The sequence below is a fragment of the Halichondria panicea genome, chromosome 13, assembly GCF_963675165.1.
Source record: "Halichondria panicea chromosome 13, odHalPani1.1, whole genome shotgun sequence".
Taxonomy (NCBI): Eukaryota; Metazoa; Porifera; class Demospongiae; order Suberitida; family Halichondriidae; genus Halichondria; species Halichondria panicea.
Window position 1 is genome coordinate 5,335,516 of NC_087389.1, and position 26,541 is coordinate 5,362,056.

Below are 26,541 nucleotides of genomic sequence, written 5' to 3' on the forward strand. Positions count from 1 at the left end.
TGTTACTTGCTACTTAGCAAGCTTTCATGCTTTATATCATGTAAACAGCTGAGGGTTAGCACTTCAGTGCTCTAGTTATTGTGGTAATGCGCCAAAATTAGGTACCCTAAAACACAGAGAAAAAGCTACCCATCTATAATAGTACGGTTAAGGTAGCACATCCACTGTTAACATTGTCAATACCAATAATGACTTTAGACTCACCCCCCATTGTACTACACTGGTGGTGATTGACCAAGGCAACACAAAAGGTCAACAGCACATGACAAAGAAGAGCTAAATGGCAGAGAGTGCAGTGAAAGAGCTGAAATGTTCCATTTGCTTGGACAATTTCAAGAATCCCAAAGTGTTGCCGTGTTGTCACAGCTTCTGTCTCCATTGTCTGGAGGGAGCTCATGAGAGAAACAAAGACAAGAAAAGCCTACCCTGTCCTCAGTGCAAAGCTCAACATCAGGTAATGTACATGTATAACGCTATGTAAATTATAATTATACACAAAATAACTACTAAAGTATCCCTACGTATACATGTACTGAAAAAGATTACTATACAGTCGGCTTATTTATTACAGGTTCCTACCAATGGTCCCCGTGGTTTCCCCGATGATTACACTCTTGCTAATCAGAAACACACTGCTACAACCACACCAGTTTGTGAGCAATGTGATGATAGCAACAAACCAGTGGCGTACTGCCACACCTGCTCAGACTACCTGTGTGAAGAGTGCTTGATAGCTCACAAGAGACTTAAGGCTTATCGAGATCACAAGACAGTCAATATCACTCCTGGGAAGGCTCTTGATTTCAAGCCCCGGTCAAAGAAGAGCTATTCGTGTAGTGTTCACCCTGAAGAACCACTAAAGCTTTACTGCAAGAGTTGTAAGAGCCTGGCCTGCCTCCTGTGCTTTGTGGGGCTACACAACGGCCATGACATTGGAAGCATTGATGGTAAAGCACGACAAGAAGTGGAACAAACTATCAACAATCTAGTGAAACAGACAGATTTGAAATTGACAGAATTTGAAGACGATTTAAAATATGTTTCTACAGTTGAAAAGGAAAAAGCAGAAGCTCCCATTCCATTCAAAGCTCAAGTTGATAAGAAAGTTGATTCTCTCATCCAACAACTTGAAGCAAGGCGTAAAGAACTACACAAGAAGATTAACGATGCTTGTACGAAAGACCTCAAAGAATTGTGGGCACAGAAAGAATACCACGAGACAGCCATTATGAGCATGGAGGGTGCTCTGAGCTTTGCCAGAAGAGCTCTAGCCTGCAAGGAAGACACGGAACTACTGGCCCTCGGTGCACAAGTTACCTCCAGACTGAAAGAGCTGAGTCAGCTAAAATGGGATAGTCAAGACACGGAGAAAATCGAAAGGAAAACCGTCGAATTCAAAGAAGCTAATAAACAAATAAATGCACAGGAAATAGAAACGGCAGTTGGGGAAATACATGTACAAACTGTTACGCCAGATATACAAATTACAACCACTGAGCTACAGAATGAGGTTCCATATTCTCATGGTTGTAGTATTACGCTTCAAGTAACGGCAACAGTGAATTTTAAATGTAAAACCCCTAAACTAACTGCTTCAGCAACTTGTACAGCCTTACCACATAATTCTGGATGGGATCTTGAGGAGGAATACTATGATTGTACAAGTGAGCAAAATACTACAGCGAACAGTTGGACAGTCAAGTTCACTCCTGAAGAACCAAATACTTTCACGATTACACTTCAAGTCAAAGGGAAGTATGGAGGCATAGAGCTACACAAAACTTCTACACACTACATCCGAAGTATATTGCATTAATTGGTAGAACTATCACACAATATGACAATGTTTAGTTATACACGTTGTAAACATAAATAGTACGTAATTTATGAATCACGCAAATATGGTGCTAATGTCTTTGTGATAAGTTCATATCTTCTCATGCAGGGACGTATCTGTGAAGGGGTCTATAAACTACAGCGCATGCTGAACAAATAAAAAAAATGTGCATATACGTACATGTGGCACACATTTTTAGCACTTTTTCTCAATTTAAGCAAATTAGTGTCACAGCTAATATATACACCACAGACAAGAGCAAATACACACATTCGCTAAAGTCTATTGGAGTGAGGAAGTTGTGTGGTCATTTATGGCTTCATTTATGTGGTTGACAAGTATGCCAGGACTTCTACAATGGAAATGTTAACTTTAGCTTCGAGCTATCACCTCTAGGAATATTTTAAAGGTAAACTCAACACAAATAATAATTATTCAGAACCATTCCAGGAAAGCAACACAAAAGGTTAATCACATGATTTCAAACAGCTAAAAACAAACAATAACAGAAAGTGCAGTAAAAGAAGAGCTGAACTTAAAGTGTTGCCGCTTCTGTCTCCATTGTAAAGCTTGTATACAAACTAACTATAGTATCCCTACGTACTTGCCATGAACTAGCTGTCAAAGATTAACTATACGGTTGGCTTATTTATGTACAGGTTCCTACCAATGGTCCCCGTGGTTTCCCCGATGATTACACTCTTGCTAATCATAAAAACGATCCAACAACCACACCAGTTTGTGAGCAATGTGATGATAGCAACAAACCAGTAGCGTACTGGTGCTCTGAGCTTTGCCAGAAGAGCTCTAGCCTGCATGCAAGGAAGACACGGAACTACTAGCCCAAGTCACCTCCAGACTAAAAGAGCTGAGTCAGTTGATATGGGATACCCAATCCACAATGAAATTGAACTATCGAATTCATAGAAGTGAACGAACAAACATATGCACAGTCTCTCATGGTTAGTGAAGGGGAAACAGATACGACAGTTGGGGAAATACATGGCAATTTATCATCACAGGGCTACGGGACTGTGTTCCATATAGCAGTACATGTACTGCATTATAAATGGAAATGCATAAACTAACCGCTTCAACTAAATGTAGGTTCTCCTATATCCAATCCTCTATAATTATTCAGTCAAATTACAACTGAAGCACATGCTACAGCAACAGTTGGACAGTCAAGTTTACTCCTAAACTATCGACTACTTACACGATTACATTTCAGATCAATGGTGACGGAGGCATAGAGCTACACAAAGCCTCAGAATACCGTATCGAAGTATGTAATGAAGTCATTGACATCAGAAAATTCCATAAGTTTGGGCAAGTCGAGTAACTAGAACTGCACCAATCATATTGTAACAATGTCTGCATGCATAGAAGAATCAGATTACACGTTATGTATGTTGCTTTCTCTCTATGTACTTTATTAAAACTGTGCACAACACCATAATGCCATGATTGAAACTAGAGCAACTCAAAGAGGTTTGTACACCTTGTAGAGTAACTGTACGCACTATTTATTTTGTGTACAGTCAATGGACTATAAGGATGGTGGTGTCAACAGGGTGGGGCTACGGGTTCCAAGGCAAAGGCTACATAACAGAGATATAATTATAGTTCTAACCTTAGTAGATTGCAGAGTCCATGCAGGGATTCAGGGAATTAGAAGAAACATCAAAACATCAAACCACTAATTATTGATAGAGTATAGAGCACCCACAGATAAAGATAATATTGCAACACACAACAACAAAAGGCAACATAAAAGGTCAACGATTTTAAAGAGCTAAAGACAAAAATGGCAGAGAGTGCAGTGAAAGAACAGCTGAAATGTTCCATTTGCTTGGACAATTTCAAGAAGCCCAAAGTGTTGCCGTGTTGTCACAGCTTCTGTCTCCATTGTCTGGAGGGAGCTCACGAGATAAACAAAGACAAGAAAAGCCTAACCTGTCCTCAGTGCAATGCTCCACATCAGGTAGAAACTATTAGCTATGTATACAAACTAACTAAGTATCATACGTACATGTACTGACAAAGATTAATTATACGGTTGGCCGGCTTTTATTACAGGTTCCTACCAATGGTCCCCGTGGTTTCCCTGATGACTACACTCTTGCTAATCAGAAACAAGCTGCTACAACCACACCAGTTTGTGAGCAATGTGATGATAGCAACAAACCAGTGGCGTACTGCCACACCTGCTCAGACTACTTGTGTGATGAGTGCTTGAAAGCTCACAAGAGACTTAAGGCTTATCGAGATCACAAGACAGTCAATATCACTCCTGGGAAGGCTCTTGATATCAAGCCTCAGGCAAAGAAGAGCTATTTGTGCAGTGTTCATCCTGAAAAACTACTAGAGCTTTACTGCAAGAGTTGTAAGAGCTTGGCCTGCCTCCTGTGCTTTGTGGGGCTACACAACGGCCATGACATTGGAAGCATTGATGACAAAACAAGACAAGAAGTGGAACAAAGTATCAACGATATAGTGAAAGAAACAGATTCGAAATTGAAGCAATTTGAAGAGAGCTTAAAATACGTTTCTGCAGTTGAAAAAGAAAAAGCAGAAGCTCCCATTACACTCAAAGCTCAAGTTGATAAAAAAGTTGATTTTCTCATCCAAAAACTTGAAGCAAGGCGTAAAAAACTACACAAGGAGATTGACGATGCTTGTACGAAAGTCCACAAGGAATTGTGGGCACAGAAAGAATACCACGAGACAGCCATTACAAACATGGAGGGTGCTCTGAGCTTTACCAGAAGAGCTCTGGCCTGCAAGGAAAACACGGAACTACTGGCTCTCGGTGCACAAGTCACCTCCAGACTGAAAGAGCTGAGTCAGCTAAAATGGGATACCCAGTCCACGGAGAAAATCGAAATGATAACAATCGAATTCAAAGAAGTGAACGAACAAACATATACACAGTCTCTCACGGTTAGTGAAGGGGAAACAGATACGACAGTTGGGGAAATACATGTACAAACTTCTACGCCAGATATACAAATTACCGTGACAGAGCTAGAGAATTGTAGTGTTATGCTTCAAGTAACGGCAGTAATGAAAGGGAAATGTAAACCTCCTAAACTAACTGCTTCAGCAACTTGTACACCCATGCACTGTGTACGTGGTCAAATTACAACAGAAGAAAATGCTGCAGTAAATAGTTGGACAGTGGAGTTTACTCCTATACAACCATGTACCTACACGATTACATTTGAAGTCAATGGGGAATATGGAGGCATAGACCTACACAAAGCTTATGACTATCGCATCAAACATTGCGAAAAATTTTCTCAAGTGCTTTATAAGAAGAGCAGGAAAAAAAAGGGCAAGAAAATGCCAGAAGTCGAGAATTAGAGCATCATGGTCATATGATGTAGATTGTGTAGCATAATTTAGTTTCAAGCACCTGTGGTGTAAAATGCCTTGGTCTAAGAAAGTTGATTACCCGAGGTGCGTGTGGGCGACCACAGGTATAGTAGTCTGTTGGTCTGTTTGTCTGTTGGTCTGTTTGTAATATTATTATCTGATTATCTGAGTCTACTCACCTGAATGCCATAGCACTGCGTTTATACAGCATGGATAGCCTTCACACAACAAGTTATGAGTTTAAAAGTGGCAGATTTTAATGTTAAAGCTTTGTTGTCGTATAAAAGCTAAGAAGCTAAGAAACTTAGCACGTTGCCTAGCTCTACATGCACAGCTGAAGTGATCGTACAATTGTAGGTTGTTGCATGCTTTTTTACTCCTCTGGTTTTTATAGATCTATTTATTCATGTCAACAGCCGAGGGTTAGCACTTCAATGCTTTAAATTGTTTGTTTGAGCAAACATACATGTACGCACAGCATGTTGTGGTTCGTGTCAAAAAGGGGAAATACCATCCAGTCCTAAATTGTTGTGTGGTAATTACAATCAGCAGCTGCTAGGCCAGCCATACAAATCACCACAGATAAGCAAGAAAATCGTGCCGTATGTCCTTTAGGTGAAGACGCTCGCATTCAAGCTACATCAAGAGTGGTTATGAACAAAAAAAAATTAAAGCACAAAACGAACTATTTCAGCCATTGATTCACATACACGTACATTTAGGGGCCACCCAGTACCTAATTGCTACGGTGCTGAACAACTTGATGTTCAAGAAAATGCTGAACCGAACAGTTGGACAGTCAAGTTCAATCCTAAAACTGAAAGGAAGTACAGAATTCTAATTCAAGTATGAGGGAAATATGGCAACACAAGTCTGGAACAGTATTGAACATGTCCTTATGGTATAGAGAGTCAAAAGTGAACCAAAAGTGTTTGCGTATTCATTGAGAGAACAGAATCGTACTATTAACCTGTAATTGACACAGTCAAGTTATGTACAACAATTAAATCCGCAAAACCTAATTATTACTAGTAAATACACACGATCCTTGCCAGAACGCAATAGTTAGATCGCAAAAGTGTCCAATTTTCTGCTGATTTGGCTCATTTGCAAAGTTTTTCACCTACAAAATATTCTAGTAATATGGTACGTACTGTGCACATGACCATAATAAACTCTCAAAACGTACAATTTATATGTAAGTGCATGTAACCATGCAAACGAAATGCAAATTATATTTTACACTGTATACAAGGCCCACACAACAATCTTAATTCCCTACGTGTATCAGAAAATCATATGTAGAGCTACGTACTTAAAGCCTAGAGCAAGCATTCAGACAACTAAAATCTATTTAATGTTGTCATATAGCTATAGGATTCCTTGCTAAAAAGCGCTTCTACATGTAGCTAAAAGTCAGTATTTTCCACGTGCAACGTGCCACATAAAGCAAGTCATTAATTGGCCACAACTCTCGGGCCGAACTCAACACAAATAGATTGTACACGGAGGTGTATGTATGTACTGGGGCTATACACAATTAATGAAAAAAGAAGACAAGAAGACATGCATATGTAGTTCAGGGTACACATGCAGTTTCATAAACAGCAAGCCACTAATTAGTGATAGAGTGTACAGCACACCACAACACAGACAAAATACAATTAATACCCACATTAGGCAGCATCACATGTCAGATTTCTTAGAAGAGCTATTAAAAATGGCAGAGAGTGCAGTGAAAGAAGAGCTCATTTGCTTGGACAACTTTAACAATCCCAAAGTGTTGCCTTGTTGTCACAGCTTCTGTCTCCATTGTCTGAAGGGAGCTCACGAGAGAACCAAAAACAAGAATGGCCTAACCTGTGCTGACATCAGGTACATGTAGAAACAATTCTACATAGCTTACAAGACATGTGTTTTAAATTTGTATTAACAAACTAGCTAACAGGTATCCATAATTATTTGTATATATGAACACTTTATTACAGGTTCCTACCAATGGTCCCCATGGTTTCCCAGACAATTACACCCTTGCCAATCAGAAATACCCTGCTAAATCTACAACAGTTTGTGAGCAATGTGACGATAGCAACAAACCAGTGGCGTACTGCCACACCTGCTCAGACTACCTGTGTGAAGAGTGCTTGAAAGCTCACAAAAGAGTAAAAGTTGTTTGAGATCACAAGACAGTCAATATCACTCCTGGGAAGGCTCTTGATATCGAGCCCCAAGCAAACAAGAGCTATTCGTGTAGTGTTCACCCCGAAAAACCACTAGAGCTTTACTGCAAGGATTGTAAGAGCTTGGCCTGCCTCCTGTGTCTTGCGGGGCTACACAACCGTCATGACATTGGAAGCATCGATGGTAAAGCAAGACAAGAAGTGGAAGAAACCACCAAAGACCTAGTAAAAAAAACAGATTCGAAATTGACAGAATTCAAATACACTTTGAAATATGTTTCTGCAGTTGAAAAGGAAAAAGCAGAAGCTCCTATTCCACTCAAAGCTCAAGTCGATAAGAAAGTTGATGGTCTCATCCAACAACTTGAAGCAAGGCGTAAAGAACTACACAAGGAGATTGACGATGCTTGTACGAAGGACCTCAAAGAATTGTGTGCACAGAAAGAATATCACAAGAGAGCCATTACGAGCATGGAGGGTGCTCTGAGCTTTGCCAGAAGAGCTCTAGCCTGCAAGGAAGACACAGAACTACTGGCCCTCTGTGCACAAGTCACTATCAAAATGGAAATGCTGAGTCAGCTAAAATCGGACAGTCAAAATACAGAGAAAATCGAAATGAAAAACGTCAAATTCAAAGAAACTAATGAACAGGAAACTGATACGGTTGGGGATATACATGTACAAACGTTTACGCCAGATATAAAAATTAGGACCACAGAGCTACAAAAACGCGTTCCATTTTCTGAGGGTTGTAGTATTTCCTTTCAAGTAACGGCAGCAGTGAATTTTAAATGTAAAACTCCTAAGCTAACTGCTTCAGCAACATATACAGCCCTGTACTATGACTATGAATACGGTCAAGACACATATAAATATAAATGTATAACTGAAGAAAATGCTACAGCAAACAGTTGGACGGTCAAGTTCACTCCTAAAGAAACAAATACTTACACGATTACACTTCAAGTCAAAGGGCAGTATGGAGCCACATACCTACGCAAAACTTTGGACTACCAGATCGAAGTACATGTACATTATAGTGCACTAGAGGAGGAGCAAATGGAAGTACATGAGAATAAATTGAGTTGGTAGAACTGCATCATACAATAATTACATGACAATGTTTTGGTTACATAAATGTATAAGATCGCATGTTCTAAGTGTAACTATAATGAATGAAGCACATGTGGTGCAAAATTCCTTGGTCTAGGTTCATTTATTCTCATGCATGCGTATGGGGATGTAGCAAGCAAGTGCACAACTATGAGATAAAGAGGCGGATCGGTCAAATAAACTACAGTGCTGAACAAATAGTTCAACATAAATAAAAGTGTGCATATAGCTTTCAAAAAGTACCACGATTATAATATTTTTTCAACATCACAAACTTGTGTCACAGCTAATATATACACCACAGACAAGAGCAATACACACATTCGCTGAAGTCTATTGGAGTTGAGGAAATTGTGTGGTCATTTATGGCTTCATTAATGCATACATGTATGCCTGGGACTTCTCATGAAACTGTTAGCTGGTTGGAGCTTATCGCCTCTAAAACATACAGACATAGAAGCACTTTTTAACAAGGAATCCAATGGTATATGACAATTGGAATTTCAGTGAAATATGGAAGTTATGACAATAATTATTATGAAGGTCAACACAAAGAGACAGTGATATTCATAAGCATTCCAGGAAAGCAACATAAAAGGACAAAAGGTCAAACTGTTCATGCATCACATGATTTCCAAGAGCTAAAATCAAAACAATGGCAGAGAGTGCAGTGGTAGAAGAGCTGAAATGTTCTATTTGCTTGTACAATTTCAAGAATCCCAAAGTGTTGCCGTGTTGTCACAGCTTCTGTCTCCATTGTCTAGAGGGAGCTCACGAGATAAACAAAGACAAGAAAAGCCTAACCTGTCCTCAGTGCAATGCTCCACATCAGGTAGAAACTATTAGCTATGTATACAAACTAACTAAGTATCTTACGTACATGTACTGACAAAGATTAACTATACGGTCGGCTGGCTTTTATTACAGGTTCCTACCAATGGTCCCTGTGGTTTCCTCGATGACTACACTCTTGTTAATCAGAAACAAGCTGCTACAACCACACCAGTTTGTGAGCAATGTGATATAGCAACAAACCAGTGGCGTACTGCCACACCTGCTCAGACTACCTGTGTGAAGAATGTTTAAAAGCTCACAAAAAAGTAAAAGCTCTTCGAGATCACAAGACAGTCACTATCACTCCAGGGAAGGCTCTTGATATCGAGCCCCAGTCAAAGAAGAGCTATTTGTGCAGTGTTCATCCCGAAGAACCACTAAAGCTTTACTGCAAGAGTTGTAAGAGCTTGGCCTGCCTCCTGTGCTTTGTGGGGCTACACAACGGCCATGACATTGGAAGCATTGATGGCAAAACAAGACAAAAAGTGGAACAAAGTATCAACAATCTGGTGAAAGAAACAGATTCGAAATTGATAGAATTCGAAGACAACTTGAAATACGTTTCTACCCTTGAAAAAGAAAAAACAAAAGCTCACATTCCACTCAAAGCCCAAGTTGATAAGAAGGTTAATTTTCTCATCCAACAACTTGAAGCAAGGCGTAAGGAACTACACAAGGAGATTGACGATGCTTGTACGAAAGACCTCAAAGAATTGTGGGCACAGAAAGAATACCACGAGACAGCCATTACGAGCATGGAGGGTGCTCTGAGCTTTGCCAGAAGAGCTCTAGCCTGCAAGGAAGACGCGGAACTACTGGCCCTCTGTGCACAAGTCACCTCCAGACTGAAAGAGCTGAGTCAGCTAAAATGGGACAGTCAAGCCACAGAGAAAATCGAAATGACAACCCTTGAATTCAAAGAAACTAACGAGCAAACATACATGTATGCACATCCTGTAGTGGTTCGTTTAAAAAAGGGGGAAGTACCATCCAGTTTTAAACTTGTTGGGGAGTTACGATCAACAGCTGCTAGGCCAACCATACAAATCACCACCGATAAACAAGAATATCGTGTCCTATATCCTTTAGGTGAAGACGCTCGCATTCAAGTTACAGCAAGAGTGAAAATTAATGGAAAGAATGCTCTAAACAACACAAAAATAACTATTTCAGCCACTGATTCACGTAAAGGTTACCCAGCATCTTACTACGGTGCTGAACAATTTGATTTTCAAGAAAATGCTGAACCCAATAGTTGGACAGTCAAGTTCAATCCTAAAACTGAAAAGAAGTACAGAATTGTAATTCTAGCATGTGGGAAATATGGAGACACAATTCTGGAAGGCAGTACTGAACATATCGTTCAGGTAGAGAGAGTCAAAAGTGAACCACACGTGTATCCAGATTTTGTCAAAAGAAAAATTAGATTGTAATTGACACAGTCATGTAGTTATAAGTTATGTACATACTGTGCACATGACTGTAATGATCTCTTAAAACGTACAATTTATTAAGTGCGTGTAACCATGCATACGAAATGCAGATCATATTTTACACTGTATACAAGGCCCACAACAACAATCTACGTTTATCAACCTACATTTAAATCATCAATTTAGTGAATATCGCATGTAGAGCTACGTACTTACATTGTAAAGCCTCGAGCAAACATACAGACCATTAAATCTATTCGTGATGAGTTTGGCCCTCATAATGTTGTCATTCTGACTTTAGTTACCGTATAGCGCGATATTTTTGAGGCACTTATATTTCGTGGATTGGCCTCTAAAAGCATTCGTTGCACAATGTTCGCGGAATGACTGCTTACCAGAAACCACGCCTTTAAATCTTTACACGTTATAGCAGATAATTCTAATTAAAGAACAATTTTCGTGGACTTAGTTTTCGTGTAGGATTGCTAACCCACGAAATCCGCGAAAATTTCGCGCTATACGGTATAACTAAAGTCAGCACTTTCCATGTGCAACCACATAACACAATTAATCGGTTTTATTTGAGGCCTATACAATCCCTTATTGAAATTGTGGCGTATAATCAAGGAATTATTTGAGACGCATAAAATAATGTCGCATTATGTTTTCGGAATCTTAAAATTGGCCAAAACACACCTAATTTTATGACTGAATGACATTGGTGGGCGGGTCTAGCCACAGTTTATGGCTTCTAGAATGCTAAAACAATTTGTACTAAGAACATAATTATGTGTACCGTATATGCTTTGATCAGAATTCTCAGTAGGGTGTGGCTATGAGTCTAGAAGGGTGTGGCTACACAATTAATGTAAAAAGAAGACAAGAAGACATGCATATGTAGTTCAGGGTACACATGCAGTTTCATAAAACAGCAAGCCACTAATTAGTGATAGATACAGCCACACCACACTACAGACAGACAAAATGCAATTAGTACCACACATTAGGCAACATCACATGTCAGATTTCTTAGAAGAGCTATTAAAAATGGCAGAGAGTGCAGTGAAAGAAGAGCTCATTTGCTTGGACAACTTTAACAATCCCAAAGTGTTGCCCTGTTGTCACAGCTTCTGTCTCCATTGTCTGAAGGGAGCTCACGAGAGAACCAAAAACAAGAATGGCCTAACCTGTGCTGAATGCAAAGCTAAACATCAGGTACATGTAGAAACAATTCTACATAGCTTACAAGACATGTTTTTTAAATTTGTATTAACAAACTAGCTAACAGGTATCCATAATTATTTGAACACTTTATTACAGGTTCCTACCAATGGTCCCCGTGGTTTCCCAGACAATTACACCCTTGCCAATCAGAAATGTAACCCTGCTACAACCACACCAGTTTGTGAGCAATGTGATGATAGCAACAAACCAGTGGCGTACTGCCACACCTGCTCAGACTACCTGTGTGATGAGTGCTTGAAAGCTCACAGAAGAGTAAAAGCTGTTCGAGATCACAAGACAGTCAATATCACTCCTGGAAATGCTCTTGATATCGAGCCCCAAGCAAACAAGAGCTATTCGTGCAGTGTTCATCACGAAAAACCACTAGAGCTTTACTGCAAGGATTGTAAGAGCTTGGCCTGCCTCCTGTGTCTTGCGGGGCTACACAACCGTCATGACATTGGAAGCATCGATGGTAAAGCAAGACAAGAAGTGGAAGAAACCACCAAAGACCTAGTAAAAAAAACAGATTCGAAATTGACAGAATTCAAATACACTTTGAAATATGTTTCTGCAGTTGAAAAGGAAAAAGCAGAAGCTCCCATTCCACTCAAAGCTCAAGTCGATAAGAAAGTTGATGGTCTCATCCAACAACTTGAAGCAAGGCGTAAAGAACTACACAAGGAGATAGACGATGCTTGTACGAAGGACCTCAAAGAATTGTGGGCACAGAAAGAATATCACAAGAGAGCCATTACGAGCATGGAGGGTGCTCTGAGCTTTGCCAGAAGAGCTCTAGCCTGCAAGGAAGACACAGAACTACTGGCCCTTTGTGCACAAGTCACTATCAAAATGGAAATGCTGAGTCAGCTAAAATCGGACAGTCAAAATACAGAGAAAATCGAAATGAAAAACGTCAAATTCAAAGAAACTAATGAACAGGAAACTGATACGGTTGGGGATATACATGTACAAACGTTTACGCCAGATATAAAAATTAGGACCACAGAGCTACAAAAACGCGTTCCATTTTCTGAGGGTTGTAGTATTTCCTTTCAAGTAACGGCAGCAGTGAATTTTAAATGTAAAACTCCTAAGCTAACTGCTTCAGCAACATATACAGCCCTGTACTATGACTATGAATACGGTCAAGACACATATAAATGTATAACTGAAGAAAATGCTACAGCAAACAGTTGGACGGTCAAGTTCACTCCTAAAGAAACAAATACTTACACGATTACACTTCAAGTCAAAGGGCAGTATGGAGCCACATACCTACGCAAAACTTTGGACTACCAGATCGAAGTACATGTACATTATAGTGCACTAGAGGAGGAGCAAATGGAAGTACATGAGAATAAATTGAGTTGGTAGAACTGCATCATACAATAATTACATGACAATGTTTTGGTTACATAAATGTATAAGATCGCATGTTCTAAGTGTAACTATAATGAATGAAGCACATGTGGTGCAAAATTCCTTGGTCTAGGTTCATTTATTCTCATGCATGCGTATGGGGATGTAGCAAGCAAGTGCACAACTATGAGATAAAGAGGCGGATCGGTCAAATAAACTACAGTGCTGAACAAATAGTTCAACATAAATAAAAGTGTGCATATAGTTTTCAAAAAGTACCACGATTATAACATTTGTTCATTACGATTCAGCATCACAAACTTGTGTCACAGCTAATATATACACCACAGACAAGAACAATACACACATTTGCTAAAGTTTATTGGAGTGGAGGAAATTGTGTGGTCATTTATGGCTTCATTAATGCATACATGTATGCCTGACAGAGACTTCTTGAAACTGTTAGTTGGTTGGAGCTTATCACCTCTAAAACATACAGACATTGAAGCACTTTTTAACAAGGAATCCAATGGGAATATGACAATTTAAATTTCAGTGAAGTATGGAAGTTATGACAATATTATGAAGGTCAACACAAATAGACTTTAGTAAGCATTCCAGGAAAGCAACACAAAAGGACAAAAGGTCAAACTGTTCATGCATCACATGATTTCCAAGAGCTAAAATCAAAACAATGGCAGAGAGTGCAGTGGTAGAAGAGCTGAAATGTTCTATTTGCTTGTACAATTTCAAGAATCCCAAAGTGTTGCCGTGTTGTCACAGCTTCTGTCTCCATTGTCTGGAGGGAGCTCACAAGAGAAACAAAGACAAGAAAAGCCTAACCTGTCCTCAGTGCAAGGCTAATCATCAGGTAGTATAATTATAAGACCTGTTTAAAATGTTTGTAAAGATTGTATACACTAACTAGTATCCCTACGTATATGTACTGACAACTAACTATATAAAAGTTGTTTTAAATTCTATTAATTTTATGTACAGGTTCCTACCAATGGTCCCCGCGGTTTCCCCGATGATTACACTATTGCTAATCAGAAACAAGCCCCAACAACCACACCAGTTTGTGAGCAATGTGATGATAGCAACAAACCAGTGGCGTACTGCCACACCTGCTCAGACTACCTGTGTGAAGAGTGTTTGAAAGCTCACAAAAGAGTAAAAGCTATTCGACGAGATCACAAGACAGTAAATATCACTCCTGGAAAGGATATCGAGCCCCAGGCAAAGAAGAGCTATTTGTGCAGTGTTCACCCTGAAGAACCATTAAAGCTTTACTGCAAGAGTTGTAAGAGCTTGGCCTGCCTCCTGTGCTTTGTGGGGCTTCACAACGGCCATGACATTGGAAGCATCGATGGCAAAACAAGACAAGAAGTAGAACAAATCATCAACAATCTAGTGAAAGATATCGATTTAAAATTGAAAGAATTCGAAGATGATTTGAAATATGTTTCTGCTGTTGAAAAAGAGAAAGCAGAAGTTTCAACTCCACTCAAAGCTCAAGTTGATAAGAAGGTTGATATTCTCATCCAACAACTTGAAGCAAGGCGTAAAAAGCTACACAAGGAGATTGACGATGCTTGTACGAAAGACCTCAAAGAATTGTGGGCACAGAAAGAATATCACGAGACAGCCATTACGAGCATGGAGGGTGCTCTGAGCTTTGCCAGAAGAGCTCTAGCCTGCAAGGAAGACACGGAACTACTGGCCCTCTGTGCACAAGTCACCTCCAGACTGGAAGAGCTGAGTCAGCTAAAATGGGATAGTCAGTCGACAGTGAAAATCGAAATGACAACTGTTGAATTCAAAGAAGCGAACGAACAAACATATGCACAGCCTCTCGTGGTTAGTCCAAAAAAGGTGGAAACAGATACGACAGTTGGAGAGATACAAACTTCTACACCAGATATACAAATTACAGTGACAGGGCTAGGTAAGCATGCTCCATTTTCTTACTTGCCTGATTATAGTATTACGTTTCAAGTAACGGCAGTAGTGAATTTTAAGTGGAAATGGAAACCTCCTAAACTAACCGCTTCAGCAACTTATACATCCCAGAACTGCTATGAACGTGATCAAATTACAACAGAAGAAAATGCTACAGTAAACAGTTGGACAGTGAAGTTTACTCCTACGCAACCAAGTGTCTACCTGATTACATTTGAAGTCAATGGGGATTATGCAGGCATAGACCTACACAAAGCTTATGACTATCGCATCGAACTGTATTATAAACCAACAAGAAGAAAAACTCCGAGAATTTAAGTTATTGGAATTAGAACTGCATCATATACACTGGTCATAATTATACATGTATCAGATTGTGTAGTAAGGATTGTAATGTATGGCGCAAAATGCCTTGGTCTAAGAAAAATTTATTCTAGGAATGACAAATCTCATGCATGCATATGGGGGGTGTAGCACACAAGTCATTTGTATGACTATGAGAGGTGGATTTGTACAGAGGTCAAATTTCACAATTAGTTACTAGTAGCCCAGAATCCAGCAATCTGATTGGTCAGTACAGGGTTTATATTTCCCATATTAACCTGTAAATTCTCATATAAACCTGTAATTTTCATGTTCACAACAACCATTCATTATTAATTTTTGTGTTTTTCAAACATGTGTTTTGTATAATTATTGTATTATAAAAAACAATGAGAAGTAACTGTTTTGTTTTGGTAATGACAAAAAATTATAATGTTCAGTCGCTGTTAATACGTTGGTTGTTGGATGTAGGCATATAGAGAGATCGATGGTATAACGTTGCAGGCACTAAAGTTAAAGTTTGGAGGCATAAATTGACAGCAGTTGGTTTGTGAGTTTTGTTGCACTGCCATCTGTGAGTGATTAGTGTGTGCCAGTATATATGTTAATTGGCTTTACGTTGAGGATGTCTGAAACTGACTTCTTTTGACACTCAGAAGTTCTCTTGTAGCTGCGAACTCCTTCCAAGCTTCGGTGTCCAGTTGTTTCCATTATCATTTGTTCGTCCACTCCAGCGTTGTAGAGTCTAGTAGCAGCAGTTGCACGGAGTATGTATTAGAGGTTCAGCCTTCTTTTGTGACCCTAGTCCAGCTCTCTGCAAGCGCTTCATTTCGGAGTCTAGGCACACTCGAAAGTCAGCAAAACAAGCATCCTTGAACAGGTCAATCCCGGGATTTCCATTCTAATTATTCACCTTATGCAGATATCACTATCCAAACTGTACACTGCACCTGCCGTGATAAGAGGCCTGCAGACACTTTGCTTCATTCGCTTTGAGTTAGGTAGAGAAGATTGTGCAGGTTCTGTTGGCTTGTCCAGCTCCTCCTCCTTTCTTTGTTCTGTAGAAAGAGTAGCCAGCTCCGCCTCCACATTTAGAGGGCGGGGTCTATGGGCTCGGTCATTATTATGCCGAGTACTTCTTCAGAAAAGAGCTTGTCTAGGCCTAGGTCTTCGTCCGCGTCCATTCTTTAGGTTAGTTTTTGAAATGAACCTAGCAACTAAACTCGTTAGATACTGTTTAGTCGGTATCTATGGGAATTATAAGCCCGCAGGCACTCGTAGTACCCTCGCTTCGCTCGGGATACTACAGCAGGCCTTTGGGCTTATAATTCCCATAGATACCTCCTAAACAGTATCTAACTATTAATAAACTACTGTAACAGTGCTGAACAAATATAAATAATTACATGAAAAATGTAGAGCACTCGGAACTACATGAACCTACTAGCTATTAAATGATTATGAAGAAACTAGAGGAGGAGTGATATAATGCGCATGTAGTGATGTATGACTGAGCTGTCTAGCACAGCAACTCAGGAGCAGTAGAAACTAAACCAGACTGGGAGGCATGCTGAAAGATTTGAGAACAGAGTTTAGTGCATGGTACATGAGACATGCACTGTGGCTATGATTACAGTGAAGAAGCCTGGAGTCTTAGAGTAGTATGGTCTTGGTGCTACGATCCAGAGCCAGCAAAGAAGCCTCCCGAAACAACAAACCAGTCACAATTCTAGCTTTCTACTCTAGTGATCCTTTTCCATTGTTATTGGTACAGGATCACTTCAGCTGTAAATACGTAATAGGCCTACCTCGAATAAAAGCCGGGGTGTATATAGCCAGAGTGTTAGTTCAGCTTCTTAGCTTTTATTCGACAACAAAGCTTTAATTAACATCAAAATCTGCCACTATTATGTAATGTGCTATTGAAAATTTTACACAACTGCTTACACCATAATTATGTCATCACAATACAGACCTAAAAATTATCATGTGACTACCGTATATATGCTCGATCAGAGGCCGTGGCTACTGAATGTTTCATTTTGCTGGCAAAGGAGGTTATTCTTTGAGAGAGGCATTTATTGGGCCTACTAACACCCCAGCAAATTCAACCACCTTTAGTTTGAATTCAGGTTGCACATAAAAACTTATTTTCACCTGTAACAACTCAAACTCTGCTATGAGAGAGTCTTTCAAAAGCACTAACAAACAGCTACCGTAGATACCAGTATCAATATGGCTGCCCACATGCAGGCCAATAAAGTGTTGGTGTTTGCAGAGTGGGGCTATGGGTTTAGAAGGGCTATCAGTATGGGTTCAGGGGATACTTAATAAATAATAGTGAACATAATTATTATATTAGTAAGGGCCACTTCTACATGTATATAAGATTGCACTGTGCATGCCTGCATGGGCTGTATGCTAATATTCTGACCAATGAGATCAATTAGTGGTGACGTAAGTGTGGTATAGGAGTATACATGCAGCCACTAGCAGTACCGATATTTCCAAGTACATTGTACTCCACAACAAAGGCCATTATAGGCAACCCATTATATAAGACACAAAAGGTCAATATCACATGATTTCAAAGAATAGCTAAACGACGAAAATGGCAGAGAGTGCAGTAAAAGAAAAGCTGAAATGTTCCATTTGCTTAGATAACTTCAAGAATCCCAAAGTGTTGCCGTGTTGTCACAGCTTCTGTCTCCATTGTCTGGAAGGAGCTCATGAGAGAAACAAAGACAAGAAAAGCCTAACCTGTCCTCAGTGCAAAGCTAAACATCAGATAGAAACAAACTAACAGATATAATGAGTCGTTAATAAAAATTATATGTTTGTATCCTGTTTCTTAACTGGTATCCGTACGACATGCACTGCTAAGACAACATTCCATTACAGGTTCCTACCAGTGGTCTCCATGGTTCCACTGATGATTACACACTTGCTAATCAGAATCAAGCTGCTACAACCACACCAGTTTGTGAGCAATGTGATGATAGCAACAAACCAGTGGCGTACTGCCACACCTGCTCAGACTACCTGTGTGAAGAGTGCTTGATAGCTCACAAGAGACTTAAGGCTTATCGAGATCACAAGACAGTCAATATCACTCCTGGGAAGGCTCTTGATTTCAAGCCCCGGTCAAAGAAGAACTATTCGTGTAGTGTTCACCCTGAAGAACCGCTAAAGCTTTACTGCAAGAGTTGTAAAAGCTTGGCCTGCCTCCTGTGCTTTGTGGGGCTACACAACGGCCATGACATTGGAAGCATTGATGGTAAAACAAGACAACAAGTGGAAAAAACTATCAACAATCTTGTGAAAGAAACAGATTCAAAATTGAGGGAATATAAAGACAGCTTGAAATATGTTACTACCCTTGAAAAGGAAAAGATAGAAGCTCCCATTCCACTTAAAGCTCAAGTTGATAAGAAGGTTGATTTTCTCATCCAACAACTTGAAGCAAGGCGTAAAGAACTACACAAGGAGATTGACGATGCTTGTACGAAAGACCTCAAAGAATTGTGGGCACAGAAAGAATACCACGAGACAGCCATTACGAGCATGGAAGGTGCTCTGAGCTTTGCCAGAAGAGCTCTAGCCTGCAAGGAAGACACGGAACTACTGGCCCTCTGTGCACAAGTCACCTCCAGACTGAAAGAGCTGAGTCAGCTAGAATGGGATAGTCGGTCCACAAATAAAATCGAAATGAAAACCCTTGAATTTAAACAACCTCAGAGGAAGAGGGGAACAGATACGACAGTTGGAGATATACAAATAGCAACTCCTACGCCTAATATAATTATCACCACAGAGCTACAGAATCGTGTTCCATATTCTCATGGTTGTAGTATTACGTTTCAAGTAACAGCAGTAATGAACTATAAATGGAAACCTCCTAAACTAACTGCTTCAGCAACTTATGCACAAGAAGACAAATATGATCGAAGGATATATTATGAATGTATAACTGAGGAAAATGCTACAGCAAACAGTTGGACAGTTAAGTTCACTCCTAAACTATCAACTACTTACACAATTACATTTCAAATCAATGGTGACTATGGAGGCATAGAGCTACACAAAGCCTCTGAATACCGTATCGAAGTATGTAGTATCCCTAGGTGAAACGTCAGACTACCACTCTATGGAATTAGAAACTAGAACTGCATCATCATATACAGTAACAAAGTTTTGCTTTCTAAACATAATCTACTACTTAACGTTGCTTATGGAAAACTGCACATCACTGTACACCATATAATGTCATGACTGAAAGAACAGTGACCTAATTGCATACTGTAGTCCTGGATTGTACGTATACAAAATAATGCACTGTTAGTATAATCAAGAGTTCATGAACTCTTGGTATAATTATTGTACATGTAATAAAGACACAAATTGCTTTACACAAAGACACTTACATGTGATAGTACTTCAATTGAACACCTTGAGCCAACGTTGAGTATGGACGTTGCATTACAATACACAGAGAATACACTTATATTATATAGAGTAACTGTACTCATAATTATAAAATTATATGTACAGTACCCAAGAGTACAGCACACATAATGTATGATTGTACTGTTCACCTTTTATTGTACATAATTATTACGAACATACAACTCAATGTTACTTATGGAAAACTGTGCACAGCACATACACTATAATGTCATGGCTGAAATTACAGCAACCAAATACTAAACGAGGTTTGTTAAAGACTGAAGGTTAACATGAAGTCAAATAATTGCATATCCATTCCTTGGGCACATCGTACATCACACATGTACTTAAATAAGAAACAAATTAAAATTCTACAAAAGCACCTGATCGTACTTTAACCATCAATTAAAGAACACTGTGAGCCAACGTTAAGTATAATATACACAGAGATTAGAGAATAACGTATAATTATTGTAGAGAAACTGTACGCACATTGGCTAAGAAAAAAAATATAATTATATGTACAGTACCCAAGAGTACAGCACATATAATTATAATGTACTGCTCACCTCGGCTACTTCCTTCTTTTGCCAGATGGGGTCATAGGTCGCCCCGCCCTCCCATTGGACCATCCGGGGGGCTTTCCCCTCCTGGATCAGACCAACCGCATCACCCTACAGTAACAGAGATAAGGGCAGTACTAACATACACTGTACAAAAGTTTTCTGCACACGTATAGAGTTGTTTAATTCTCACAATCCTCCATCAAAGTTACGTATCCATACATGTCTTGCTCAACCCACCCCTCACCATAGCCCTCACACACTCCACACACCTATCACGCCCACTCACACCCCTTCACCATAGCCCTTACACACTCTTGCACCTATCACGCCCACTCACCATAGCCCTCACGCCCTCAGGGTAGAGGAAGCGTGAGTAGACAGAGTCGACAGTGTCATTAATGTCCACGTCTGCTTCCCTCTGCAGTAGTAGTGGTCCAGTGTCCAGGCCGTCATCAGCCCAGAACACACTGAACCCAGCCTTGCGGTCTCCCTCCATCAGAGTCCTATAGGAAGAGGGGTGAAATAATGGGTACTGACTACTCAGTAATGGCCGAATTATTGCATATGTATGTACAGTCTTGCTTGTCAGACTGAACGCCTATGGAGGGGTGGAAAATAGATGCCATTGGCACTACAACTAAGGGAGTATGTACAGTCAGGAGCAAATTAGCTCCCAGTATGCAGTGTATGAATTATGTACATGTACAGTCTAGGAGTGGTGTGAAGAATAATTCGTGCTACAATAATGGTGTAGGTGTGTGTACTGATGTACACACTGTATAAGCTGCTACATGTACATGTATATATGCAGAGTGAAAGCTAGCTTAAATAGGACTGTTTCAACAGATGTCAAGAGCAATCATCGTAAGTGTATTCACTATACGAAACATCGTAAGGTACATGTACCAACCAACAATGTAACTAAATTACTGTATAGCCTCCCAGCCACTATTAGGGAGAGGGATCCCAGGCTTGAGAATGGATACTCTATCCCTCGCATTTAACAGAAGCTACACTAGCTAATACTTCAATAGTCACATGACAAGCTCACCAGTTGATAGCGGAGGCCCCCCTGTGCTTGGGGAGTATGGAGGGATGGTATATGATGGAGCCATTCGTGGGAGAGTCGATGACGTCCATCGGAATGAACTGAGTGCAGAATGGCATCACGTTCAGGTCCGCCCCCACACTCTGGTACTCACGTAGGATCTGTGAGGGGGCGTGTGTGGAGTGTGTGTGTGTGCGTGGGTGGGGTGGAGAGTTTAAACTATGAGAGGTAATCAAGACACAATAATTGCTTCTGTACATGTACTGAACAAGAATTGTAACAAGAAAAGTTAGAACCATAATTATACTTATAGCGGGTAATTTTCGTAGGGTAAAAAATGTGTTCACCTTGAACACAGTATTATTCGTACGTAATTGATTTGTCATTACATACATTGATTGATTACACACCATACTGGTACACACGCCTAGGTTTTCGTGGGGAATACTTTTATGGAGGTCAGCTTCGCCTTACCCACGAATTTTTTTTTACTACATAAAAATTACCCACTATAAGTACGTTACTATGGACACTAAGTGCTTTATTTTAGAAACATGTAGTGCTACAGCCCACATTATTCTGACCTCTGGGATAACCTTTCCCTTGTTTCTCCATCGCTTGTACTTGAACACTGGGACTCCGTCATTTTCTGCAGCGTCAGCAAGAGGGTCTGCCCTCCCGTTGACATCAGGCACTGTGAACACACCCACCACATTGTGCCCCTGGGCTCGGAGCAAGTTGTACACCTGAGGCAAAACAAGGACAGTTACTTGTACACGTAAGAGAGGGGTGATAGTGGAGGATAGTCCACTACAGCAGAGTATTTAAAATGGGTGGATCACATAAACAGTGATGGATATAGCAATGTATTCAGTACATGTACAACAGCAAATAGCATAACCTCTGCATTAAAAGTTCCTATTTCAAACAGTAAGGAATTGCATGCTACATGTACAAACTTATATCTAGTAGCCTAACCCTAACCCAGGCGGTCACCCAGTACTTGGCCCTACGTTGCTTCACTTCTACACGGTTAGTCCATAAATGCATGTGGCTGGCTATTAGCAGCTGCTATTAGGAGCATTGTCTGAGCAATGTCAGACACAATTTCTGAGCTCATTCTCAAACAATGGCTCTAGTTACTGTACACTGTTAATGACATGCACATATGACCCATACAAATACATGTACAGGTGTGCAACACTATGGGATACCTCAGTAATTAACTGCATTGCTTGCTTGGAACTATAAATAGTAGAAGGATTAACGGAAGCTCAAAACTAAAGGATCACATAGGGCTCTAGACAAGACCAACAGAGCTACTATTAAAAATATCCACTGTCTAAAATTAATTAACGCTACTATACAGCTCACGTACGTCTTTTCCAAACATAGATTGTCCAATGATGGCTATCTTCAGCTTAGGCACAACGCCCCCTCCACTAGCCTCACTCCTCACAGCACTGGTGGTGGAGAGACCTCTCATACCCGCCCACACATTCACACCCTCACACTCTCGTAGCTTCCCAGCCGAAACGGAAGTAGGGGCTAGTCGAGGTGTGTATGCTGATAGCCTAGTGGATAGAGGTCGTACAGCAATGGCCGAGGATAACCCTCGCCTCACTGCGAGACGAGCCAGTAAAGCAGCACCAGACATCCTCTCCTGCAAAATAAATAATGATAAAACTTATCATTAATTTTATTACAAGGGTGGAAATGCAAAGGTCTAACGTGTGCGGTGCATGATTACTGAGCTTATAACACTTACTTTTAGAGCACTGGTTGAATCTTTGGAGTGGAAATAGAGAGAGAACTGAAGCTTCTTTGATAGAGCCGGCTAGACCACACACGTGTTGCAAAGCTTTTAGGCTTTTGTAAAGGTCAAAGGTCAAGCATGTACACATAAAATAATAAAAAATTAATAAACAAAAACCACTGATTGATAATAATTATTGTTACCAAAGAAACCATGTACCTACATGTTGCGGTACATGGGGATATTCCCTGAAACAAGAATGGGCATTAAAAAATGAACAATCTGCTAAAAATGGCTGCAATTATTAGCCAGGAGCATCCTCAAGCACTGCAAGGACTTCAAATAGACCTAACTAGTGAGAGGCTGCTCTCAGGACAGCACCTGCTAGTGCACCCACTGGGGGAGGAAGCTATCGCTGGTGCCAGTGAGGGATGCAGTGGTAGATCCAAACCTCCGATAGACTCGCAAGCCAGCACTTTTGGGGTTTTTGCACGCAAAAAGTTCGCCGTCCCTGGGAACCAGCTTCCACTCTCGAGACAGAAGATGTACATGGAGAAAAGACAGAAAAATGTGAGCTGCTGTATGTACAGTACTAGTAATACAAATATAATTTTACGTAGTACATTTATGTACACCCTGTAGTGGTGGAGCCACTAAAGATCAACTGTTAAAATCCCAATGTATATAGTGTCAGCATTGTATGCATGACAGTATGTACTTGGAAACAATTTGTCTCTACTATACCGTCTAGTTGCATTGAGTTCGACCCCGGAAGTTATGTGGTCAATTATGGCTTCATGTTATGCTTTTATTGTGTGGTTGAAAAGTATGCCAGGGACTGACTCTACATGTACATAGAAAATGCTAACTTTTAGCTGGTTGAAGCTTTTAACAAGGAATTCAATGGTACTTGAAACTTTGAAGTATATATAATTATGACAATAGGTTATAGTTATAACACGGGCACAAGGGATGTATGGAATATATTGCACTGAAGCACGAGGGCGCCAGCCCCGAGGGCTGAGTGCAATATATGCCATGCAGCCCGAGTGCACGTGTTATAACTAGTTTATATCCCGAGGGCATAGCAACATAACACTGTCCTAGTAACACAATATAAACAGCACAAAAAAAGACAGAGACAACTCTAGACACAGCTCCATCTCTTCTCTCTTCTAGACGCCAGTATCTGCAGCGTATAAGATTGGCATGACCGACGAATGGCTTGACACAAAATTGTTGGAGTTGGAAATCTGCAAAACAGCCCCACCCCACTTCTGGTGCTGCAAAACAGCCCCGCCCCACTTACTGCTGCAAAGAAACAGCCCCACCCCACTACTCAGTGAATACTAGCTGCTGGTCTACGCTCGGCCTCATAACCAAGCCAAGAAAGCTCGCTTCTACACTGCTGCAAAACAGCTCATGCCCCCAGCAAAAAGAGCCACTTCTAGTGCTACGGTGAAGCAGAATTGACATGCATCACGATGTCGAGGACTAGGTCGATCTAGGAACACAGAATCTTCCACAAAATAAATCTTGGACAATTTTAAAACCTACACGGTTGCAAGAAGAAACTCCAGCAGTGCTGAACATTCATTCCTGCATGGCTGGACATACTTTGATACTTGTTATTTCTCATGCGTATTAATTTAATTTAAATTTAATTGTCTGTCTAAATGCCAGAGGGGCGTTTTGCGGTCAGTGCAATATGACTTTGCGGTCAGTGCAATATGACTTTCAGCAGTGCAATATGCTTCATATTGCACTTGGCAACAACGTAGCAACGGGATATAATAATTATTATGAAGGTCAACCTTAGACTTTAACTGTTCTACTGTCAAATCTAAGTAAACCGACTAGAAAAACATTTTGCAATGTAAACGTTGCTAGGATTGGCTGCAAGAAACACCAAAAAGTGTGGAAGCAAGAAATCCGGCGAGAGTATACATGTAACTCCAATCCGTTAAAATGTCATTCCCATGACCATTTTTCAATTTAATTTTGTCACTGGTAGTTTTCCACGTTATTTGGTGGTTTTCCTGGCCAATACCCCATAGAACCTTAATGTACTGTGTCAGTTCCTGTTCATCATTTGCGGTGTAATTGTCTTTCTTACTGGGAGAACCCGGCCTGTACTGTGTCAGTTTCTGTTTATCATTTGTGGTGTAACTTACAAGGCTGCCTATATACATGTACATCCGGTTGACAGTATGTAAGATCGTATATGTATACCTGTGCTAATATAAAAATAGTTCAGTTTCAGCAAAATTAGTCATCATATCAATTCTTCAACATGGGCTATCTCCACTCGGCAATCCGTCTGCTCCTAGTTCTGGGAACACTTAGAGCAATATCTGCTCTTCCAAGATGGACCCCTGTGACGAAAACTCAAATCGTCAGCATGAAGCTATCTCATCCTGGACCAGAACAGTCTCAAACGTGATCCCAACCTCAGCAAACGCTGTTCTTATCTATGGATACGTTCAATGTGGCTATGCCAACCGAGACGTCACCCAAGACATCACTATCTTCACGGAAGGACCGAATGGATATCCACGCTACGAAAAGTACTTGTTTGTTCACAGCTATAATCAGAGGTCATGGAGCTTCAATTCTGAAAACATGTGGTTTCCAATGCCAATCAATCGTCAACTTTACATCCAATACCCTAGGAGCTTAGTGGAAAGTACTGGATGCAATATTACACTCGCTGCCACTGGCTACTACTAACTTTCTACCATGATTGAACTGCGTATGCATGCTTATACTATATACTATATAGCAGCCAGATTATACTAAATGAATGTTATAAAAGTATTACGAGACGCACCTCTTGTATGTGTGTTCCAAAAGATTTTCTATGAATATCGTTCTAAGGATAATATTGGTCAAACCATGCAACATAGATTTTACCTCTATACGCATCTGCATTTATTGGCCACACATGCATCATACCAGGTACTCTTGATCATATAATTATATACAAATGAAAGAATATACGCGCAGAATATAATAATGCATGCGATTTTGGTTTTGTATAAGACAGGGGACTGGGCGGTATAGCATATGGGGCTTTAG

At 40.3% G+C, this 26,541-nt stretch overlaps 7 protein-coding genes across 9 annotated transcripts in view; 6 read left to right on the plus strand and 1 right to left on the minus strand.

Annotated features, from left to right (window-relative positions):
* LOC135346931 (mitochondrial 10-formyltetrahydrofolate dehydrogenase-like) overlaps positions 1 to 23,601 on the minus strand; it is a 40,896-nt gene extending 17,295 nt beyond the window's left edge. The window contains exons 1-6 of one of the 2 annotated variants that reach the window (XM_064544711.1): positions 23,476 to 23,601; positions 23,086 to 23,370; positions 22,292 to 22,453; positions 21,711 to 21,868; positions 20,997 to 21,162; positions 20,663 to 20,767 (exon numbers count right to left, since the gene is read on the minus strand). In XM_064544711.1, the coding sequence (XP_064400781.1) occupies positions 20,663 to 20,767; positions 20,997 to 21,162; positions 21,711 to 21,868; positions 22,292 to 22,453; positions 23,086 to 23,364 (870 nt within the window). In that variant the 5' untranslated portion in view covers positions 23,365 to 23,370; positions 23,476 to 23,601. The remainder of the gene's footprint in view (positions 1 to 20,662; positions 20,768 to 20,996; positions 21,163 to 21,710; positions 21,869 to 22,291; positions 22,454 to 23,085; positions 23,371 to 23,475) is intronic. The other variant, XM_064544712.1, reaches the window with a different exon arrangement.
* On the plus strand, positions 281 to 1,816 carry LOC135346416 (E3 ubiquitin-protein ligase TRIM45-like). Its single transcript, XM_064544032.1, has 2 exons — positions 281 to 454; positions 572 to 1,816. Exons 1-2 carry the CDS (start codon positions 281 to 283, stop codon positions 1,814 to 1,816), a joined length of 1,419 nt encoding a protein of 472 aa, XP_064400102.1.
* LOC135346937 (E3 ubiquitin-protein ligase TRIM45-like) lies at positions 3,443 to 5,384 on the plus strand. Its single transcript, XM_064544718.1, has 2 exons — positions 3,443 to 3,821; positions 3,917 to 5,384. The coding sequence occupies exons 1-2, from the start codon at positions 3,645 to 3,647 to the stop codon at positions 5,201 to 5,203; spliced, it is 1,464 nt and encodes a 487-aa protein (XP_064400788.1). The 5' UTR covers positions 3,443 to 3,644; the 3' UTR covers positions 5,204 to 5,384.
* Positions 9,011 to 13,450, plus strand: LOC135346933 (E3 ubiquitin-protein ligase TRIM33-like). 2 transcript variants are annotated; one of them, XM_064544715.1, is made up of 3 exons: positions 9,011 to 9,340; positions 9,436 to 9,496; positions 12,160 to 13,450. In XM_064544715.1, the coding sequence occupies exons 1-3, from the start codon at positions 9,164 to 9,166 to the stop codon at positions 13,374 to 13,376; spliced, it is 1,455 nt and encodes a 484-aa protein (XP_064400785.1). In that variant the 5' UTR covers positions 9,011 to 9,163; the 3' UTR covers positions 13,377 to 13,450. The 2 variants fall into 2 exon arrangements, with proteins under 2 accessions (XP_064400785.1, XP_064400784.1); XM_064544714.1 differs by lacking the exons at positions 9,011 to 9,340; positions 9,436 to 9,496 and adding an exon at positions 11,622 to 11,990 and having other exon boundaries at positions 12,096 to 13,450.
* LOC135346945 (uncharacterized) lies at positions 9,537 to 10,943 on the plus strand. The gene has a single exon (XM_064544726.1). It carries the CDS (start codon positions 10,098 to 10,100, stop codon positions 10,773 to 10,775), a length of 678 nt encoding a protein of 225 aa, XP_064400796.1. The 5' UTR covers positions 9,537 to 10,097; the 3' UTR covers positions 10,776 to 10,943.
* Positions 13,969 to 16,938, plus strand: LOC135346938 (E3 ubiquitin-protein ligase TRIM45-like). Its single transcript, XM_064544719.1, has 2 exons — positions 13,969 to 14,232; positions 14,361 to 16,938. The coding sequence occupies exons 1-2, from the start codon at positions 14,056 to 14,058 to the stop codon at positions 15,639 to 15,641; spliced, it is 1,458 nt and encodes a 485-aa protein (XP_064400789.1). The 5' UTR covers positions 13,969 to 14,055; the 3' UTR covers positions 15,642 to 16,938.
* LOC135346417 (E3 ubiquitin-protein ligase TRIM45-like) lies at positions 17,883 to 20,112 on the plus strand. Its single transcript, XM_064544034.1, has 2 exons — positions 17,883 to 17,955; positions 18,532 to 20,112. The coding sequence occupies exons 1-2, from the start codon at positions 17,883 to 17,885 to the stop codon at positions 19,773 to 19,775; spliced, it is 1,317 nt and encodes a 438-aa protein (XP_064400104.1). The 3' UTR covers positions 19,776 to 20,112.
* Positions 23,602 to 26,541: the final 2,940 nt, after the last annotated feature.

Bases quoted from the DNA above. Each gene is read 5' to 3' on its own strand.
- LOC135346945 (XM_064544726.1), top strand. From the start codon at position 10,098: ATGGAGGGTGCTCTGAGCTTTGCCAGAAGAGCTCTAGCCTGCAAGGAA.
- LOC135346933 (XM_064544714.1), top strand. From the start codon at position 11,760: ATGCAATTAGTACCACACATTAGGCAACATCACATGTCAGATTTCTTA. The intron at 11,991-12,095 runs GTACATGTAGAA...ACTTTATTACAG, and splicing joins AATGCAAAGCTAAACATCAG to GTTCCTACCAATGGTCCCCG.
- LOC135346417 (XM_064544034.1), top strand. From the start codon at position 17,883: ATGGCTGCCCACATGCAGGCCAATAAAGTGTTGGTGTTTGCAGAGTGG. The intron at 17,956-18,531 runs GTATGGGTTCAG...TGCACTGCTAAG, and splicing joins TGGGTTTAGAAGGGCTATCA to ACAACATTCCATTACAGGTT.
- LOC135346416 (XM_064544032.1), top strand. From the start codon at position 281: ATGGCAGAGAGTGCAGTGAAAGAGCTGAAATGTTCCATTTGCTTGGAC. The intron at 455-571 runs GTAATGTACATG...TATTTATTACAG, and splicing joins AGTGCAAAGCTCAACATCAG to GTTCCTACCAATGGTCCCCG.
- LOC135346938 (XM_064544719.1), top strand. From the start codon at position 14,056: ATGGCAGAGAGTGCAGTGGTAGAAGAGCTGAAATGTTCTATTTGCTTG. The intron at 14,233-14,360 runs GTAGTATAATTA...TTTTATGTACAG, and splicing joins AGTGCAAGGCTAATCATCAG to GTTCCTACCAATGGTCCCCG.
- LOC135346937 (XM_064544718.1), top strand. From the start codon at position 3,645: ATGGCAGAGAGTGCAGTGAAAGAACAGCTGAAATGTTCCATTTGCTTG. The intron at 3,822-3,916 runs GTAGAAACTATT...CTTTTATTACAG, and splicing joins AGTGCAATGCTCCACATCAG to GTTCCTACCAATGGTCCCCG.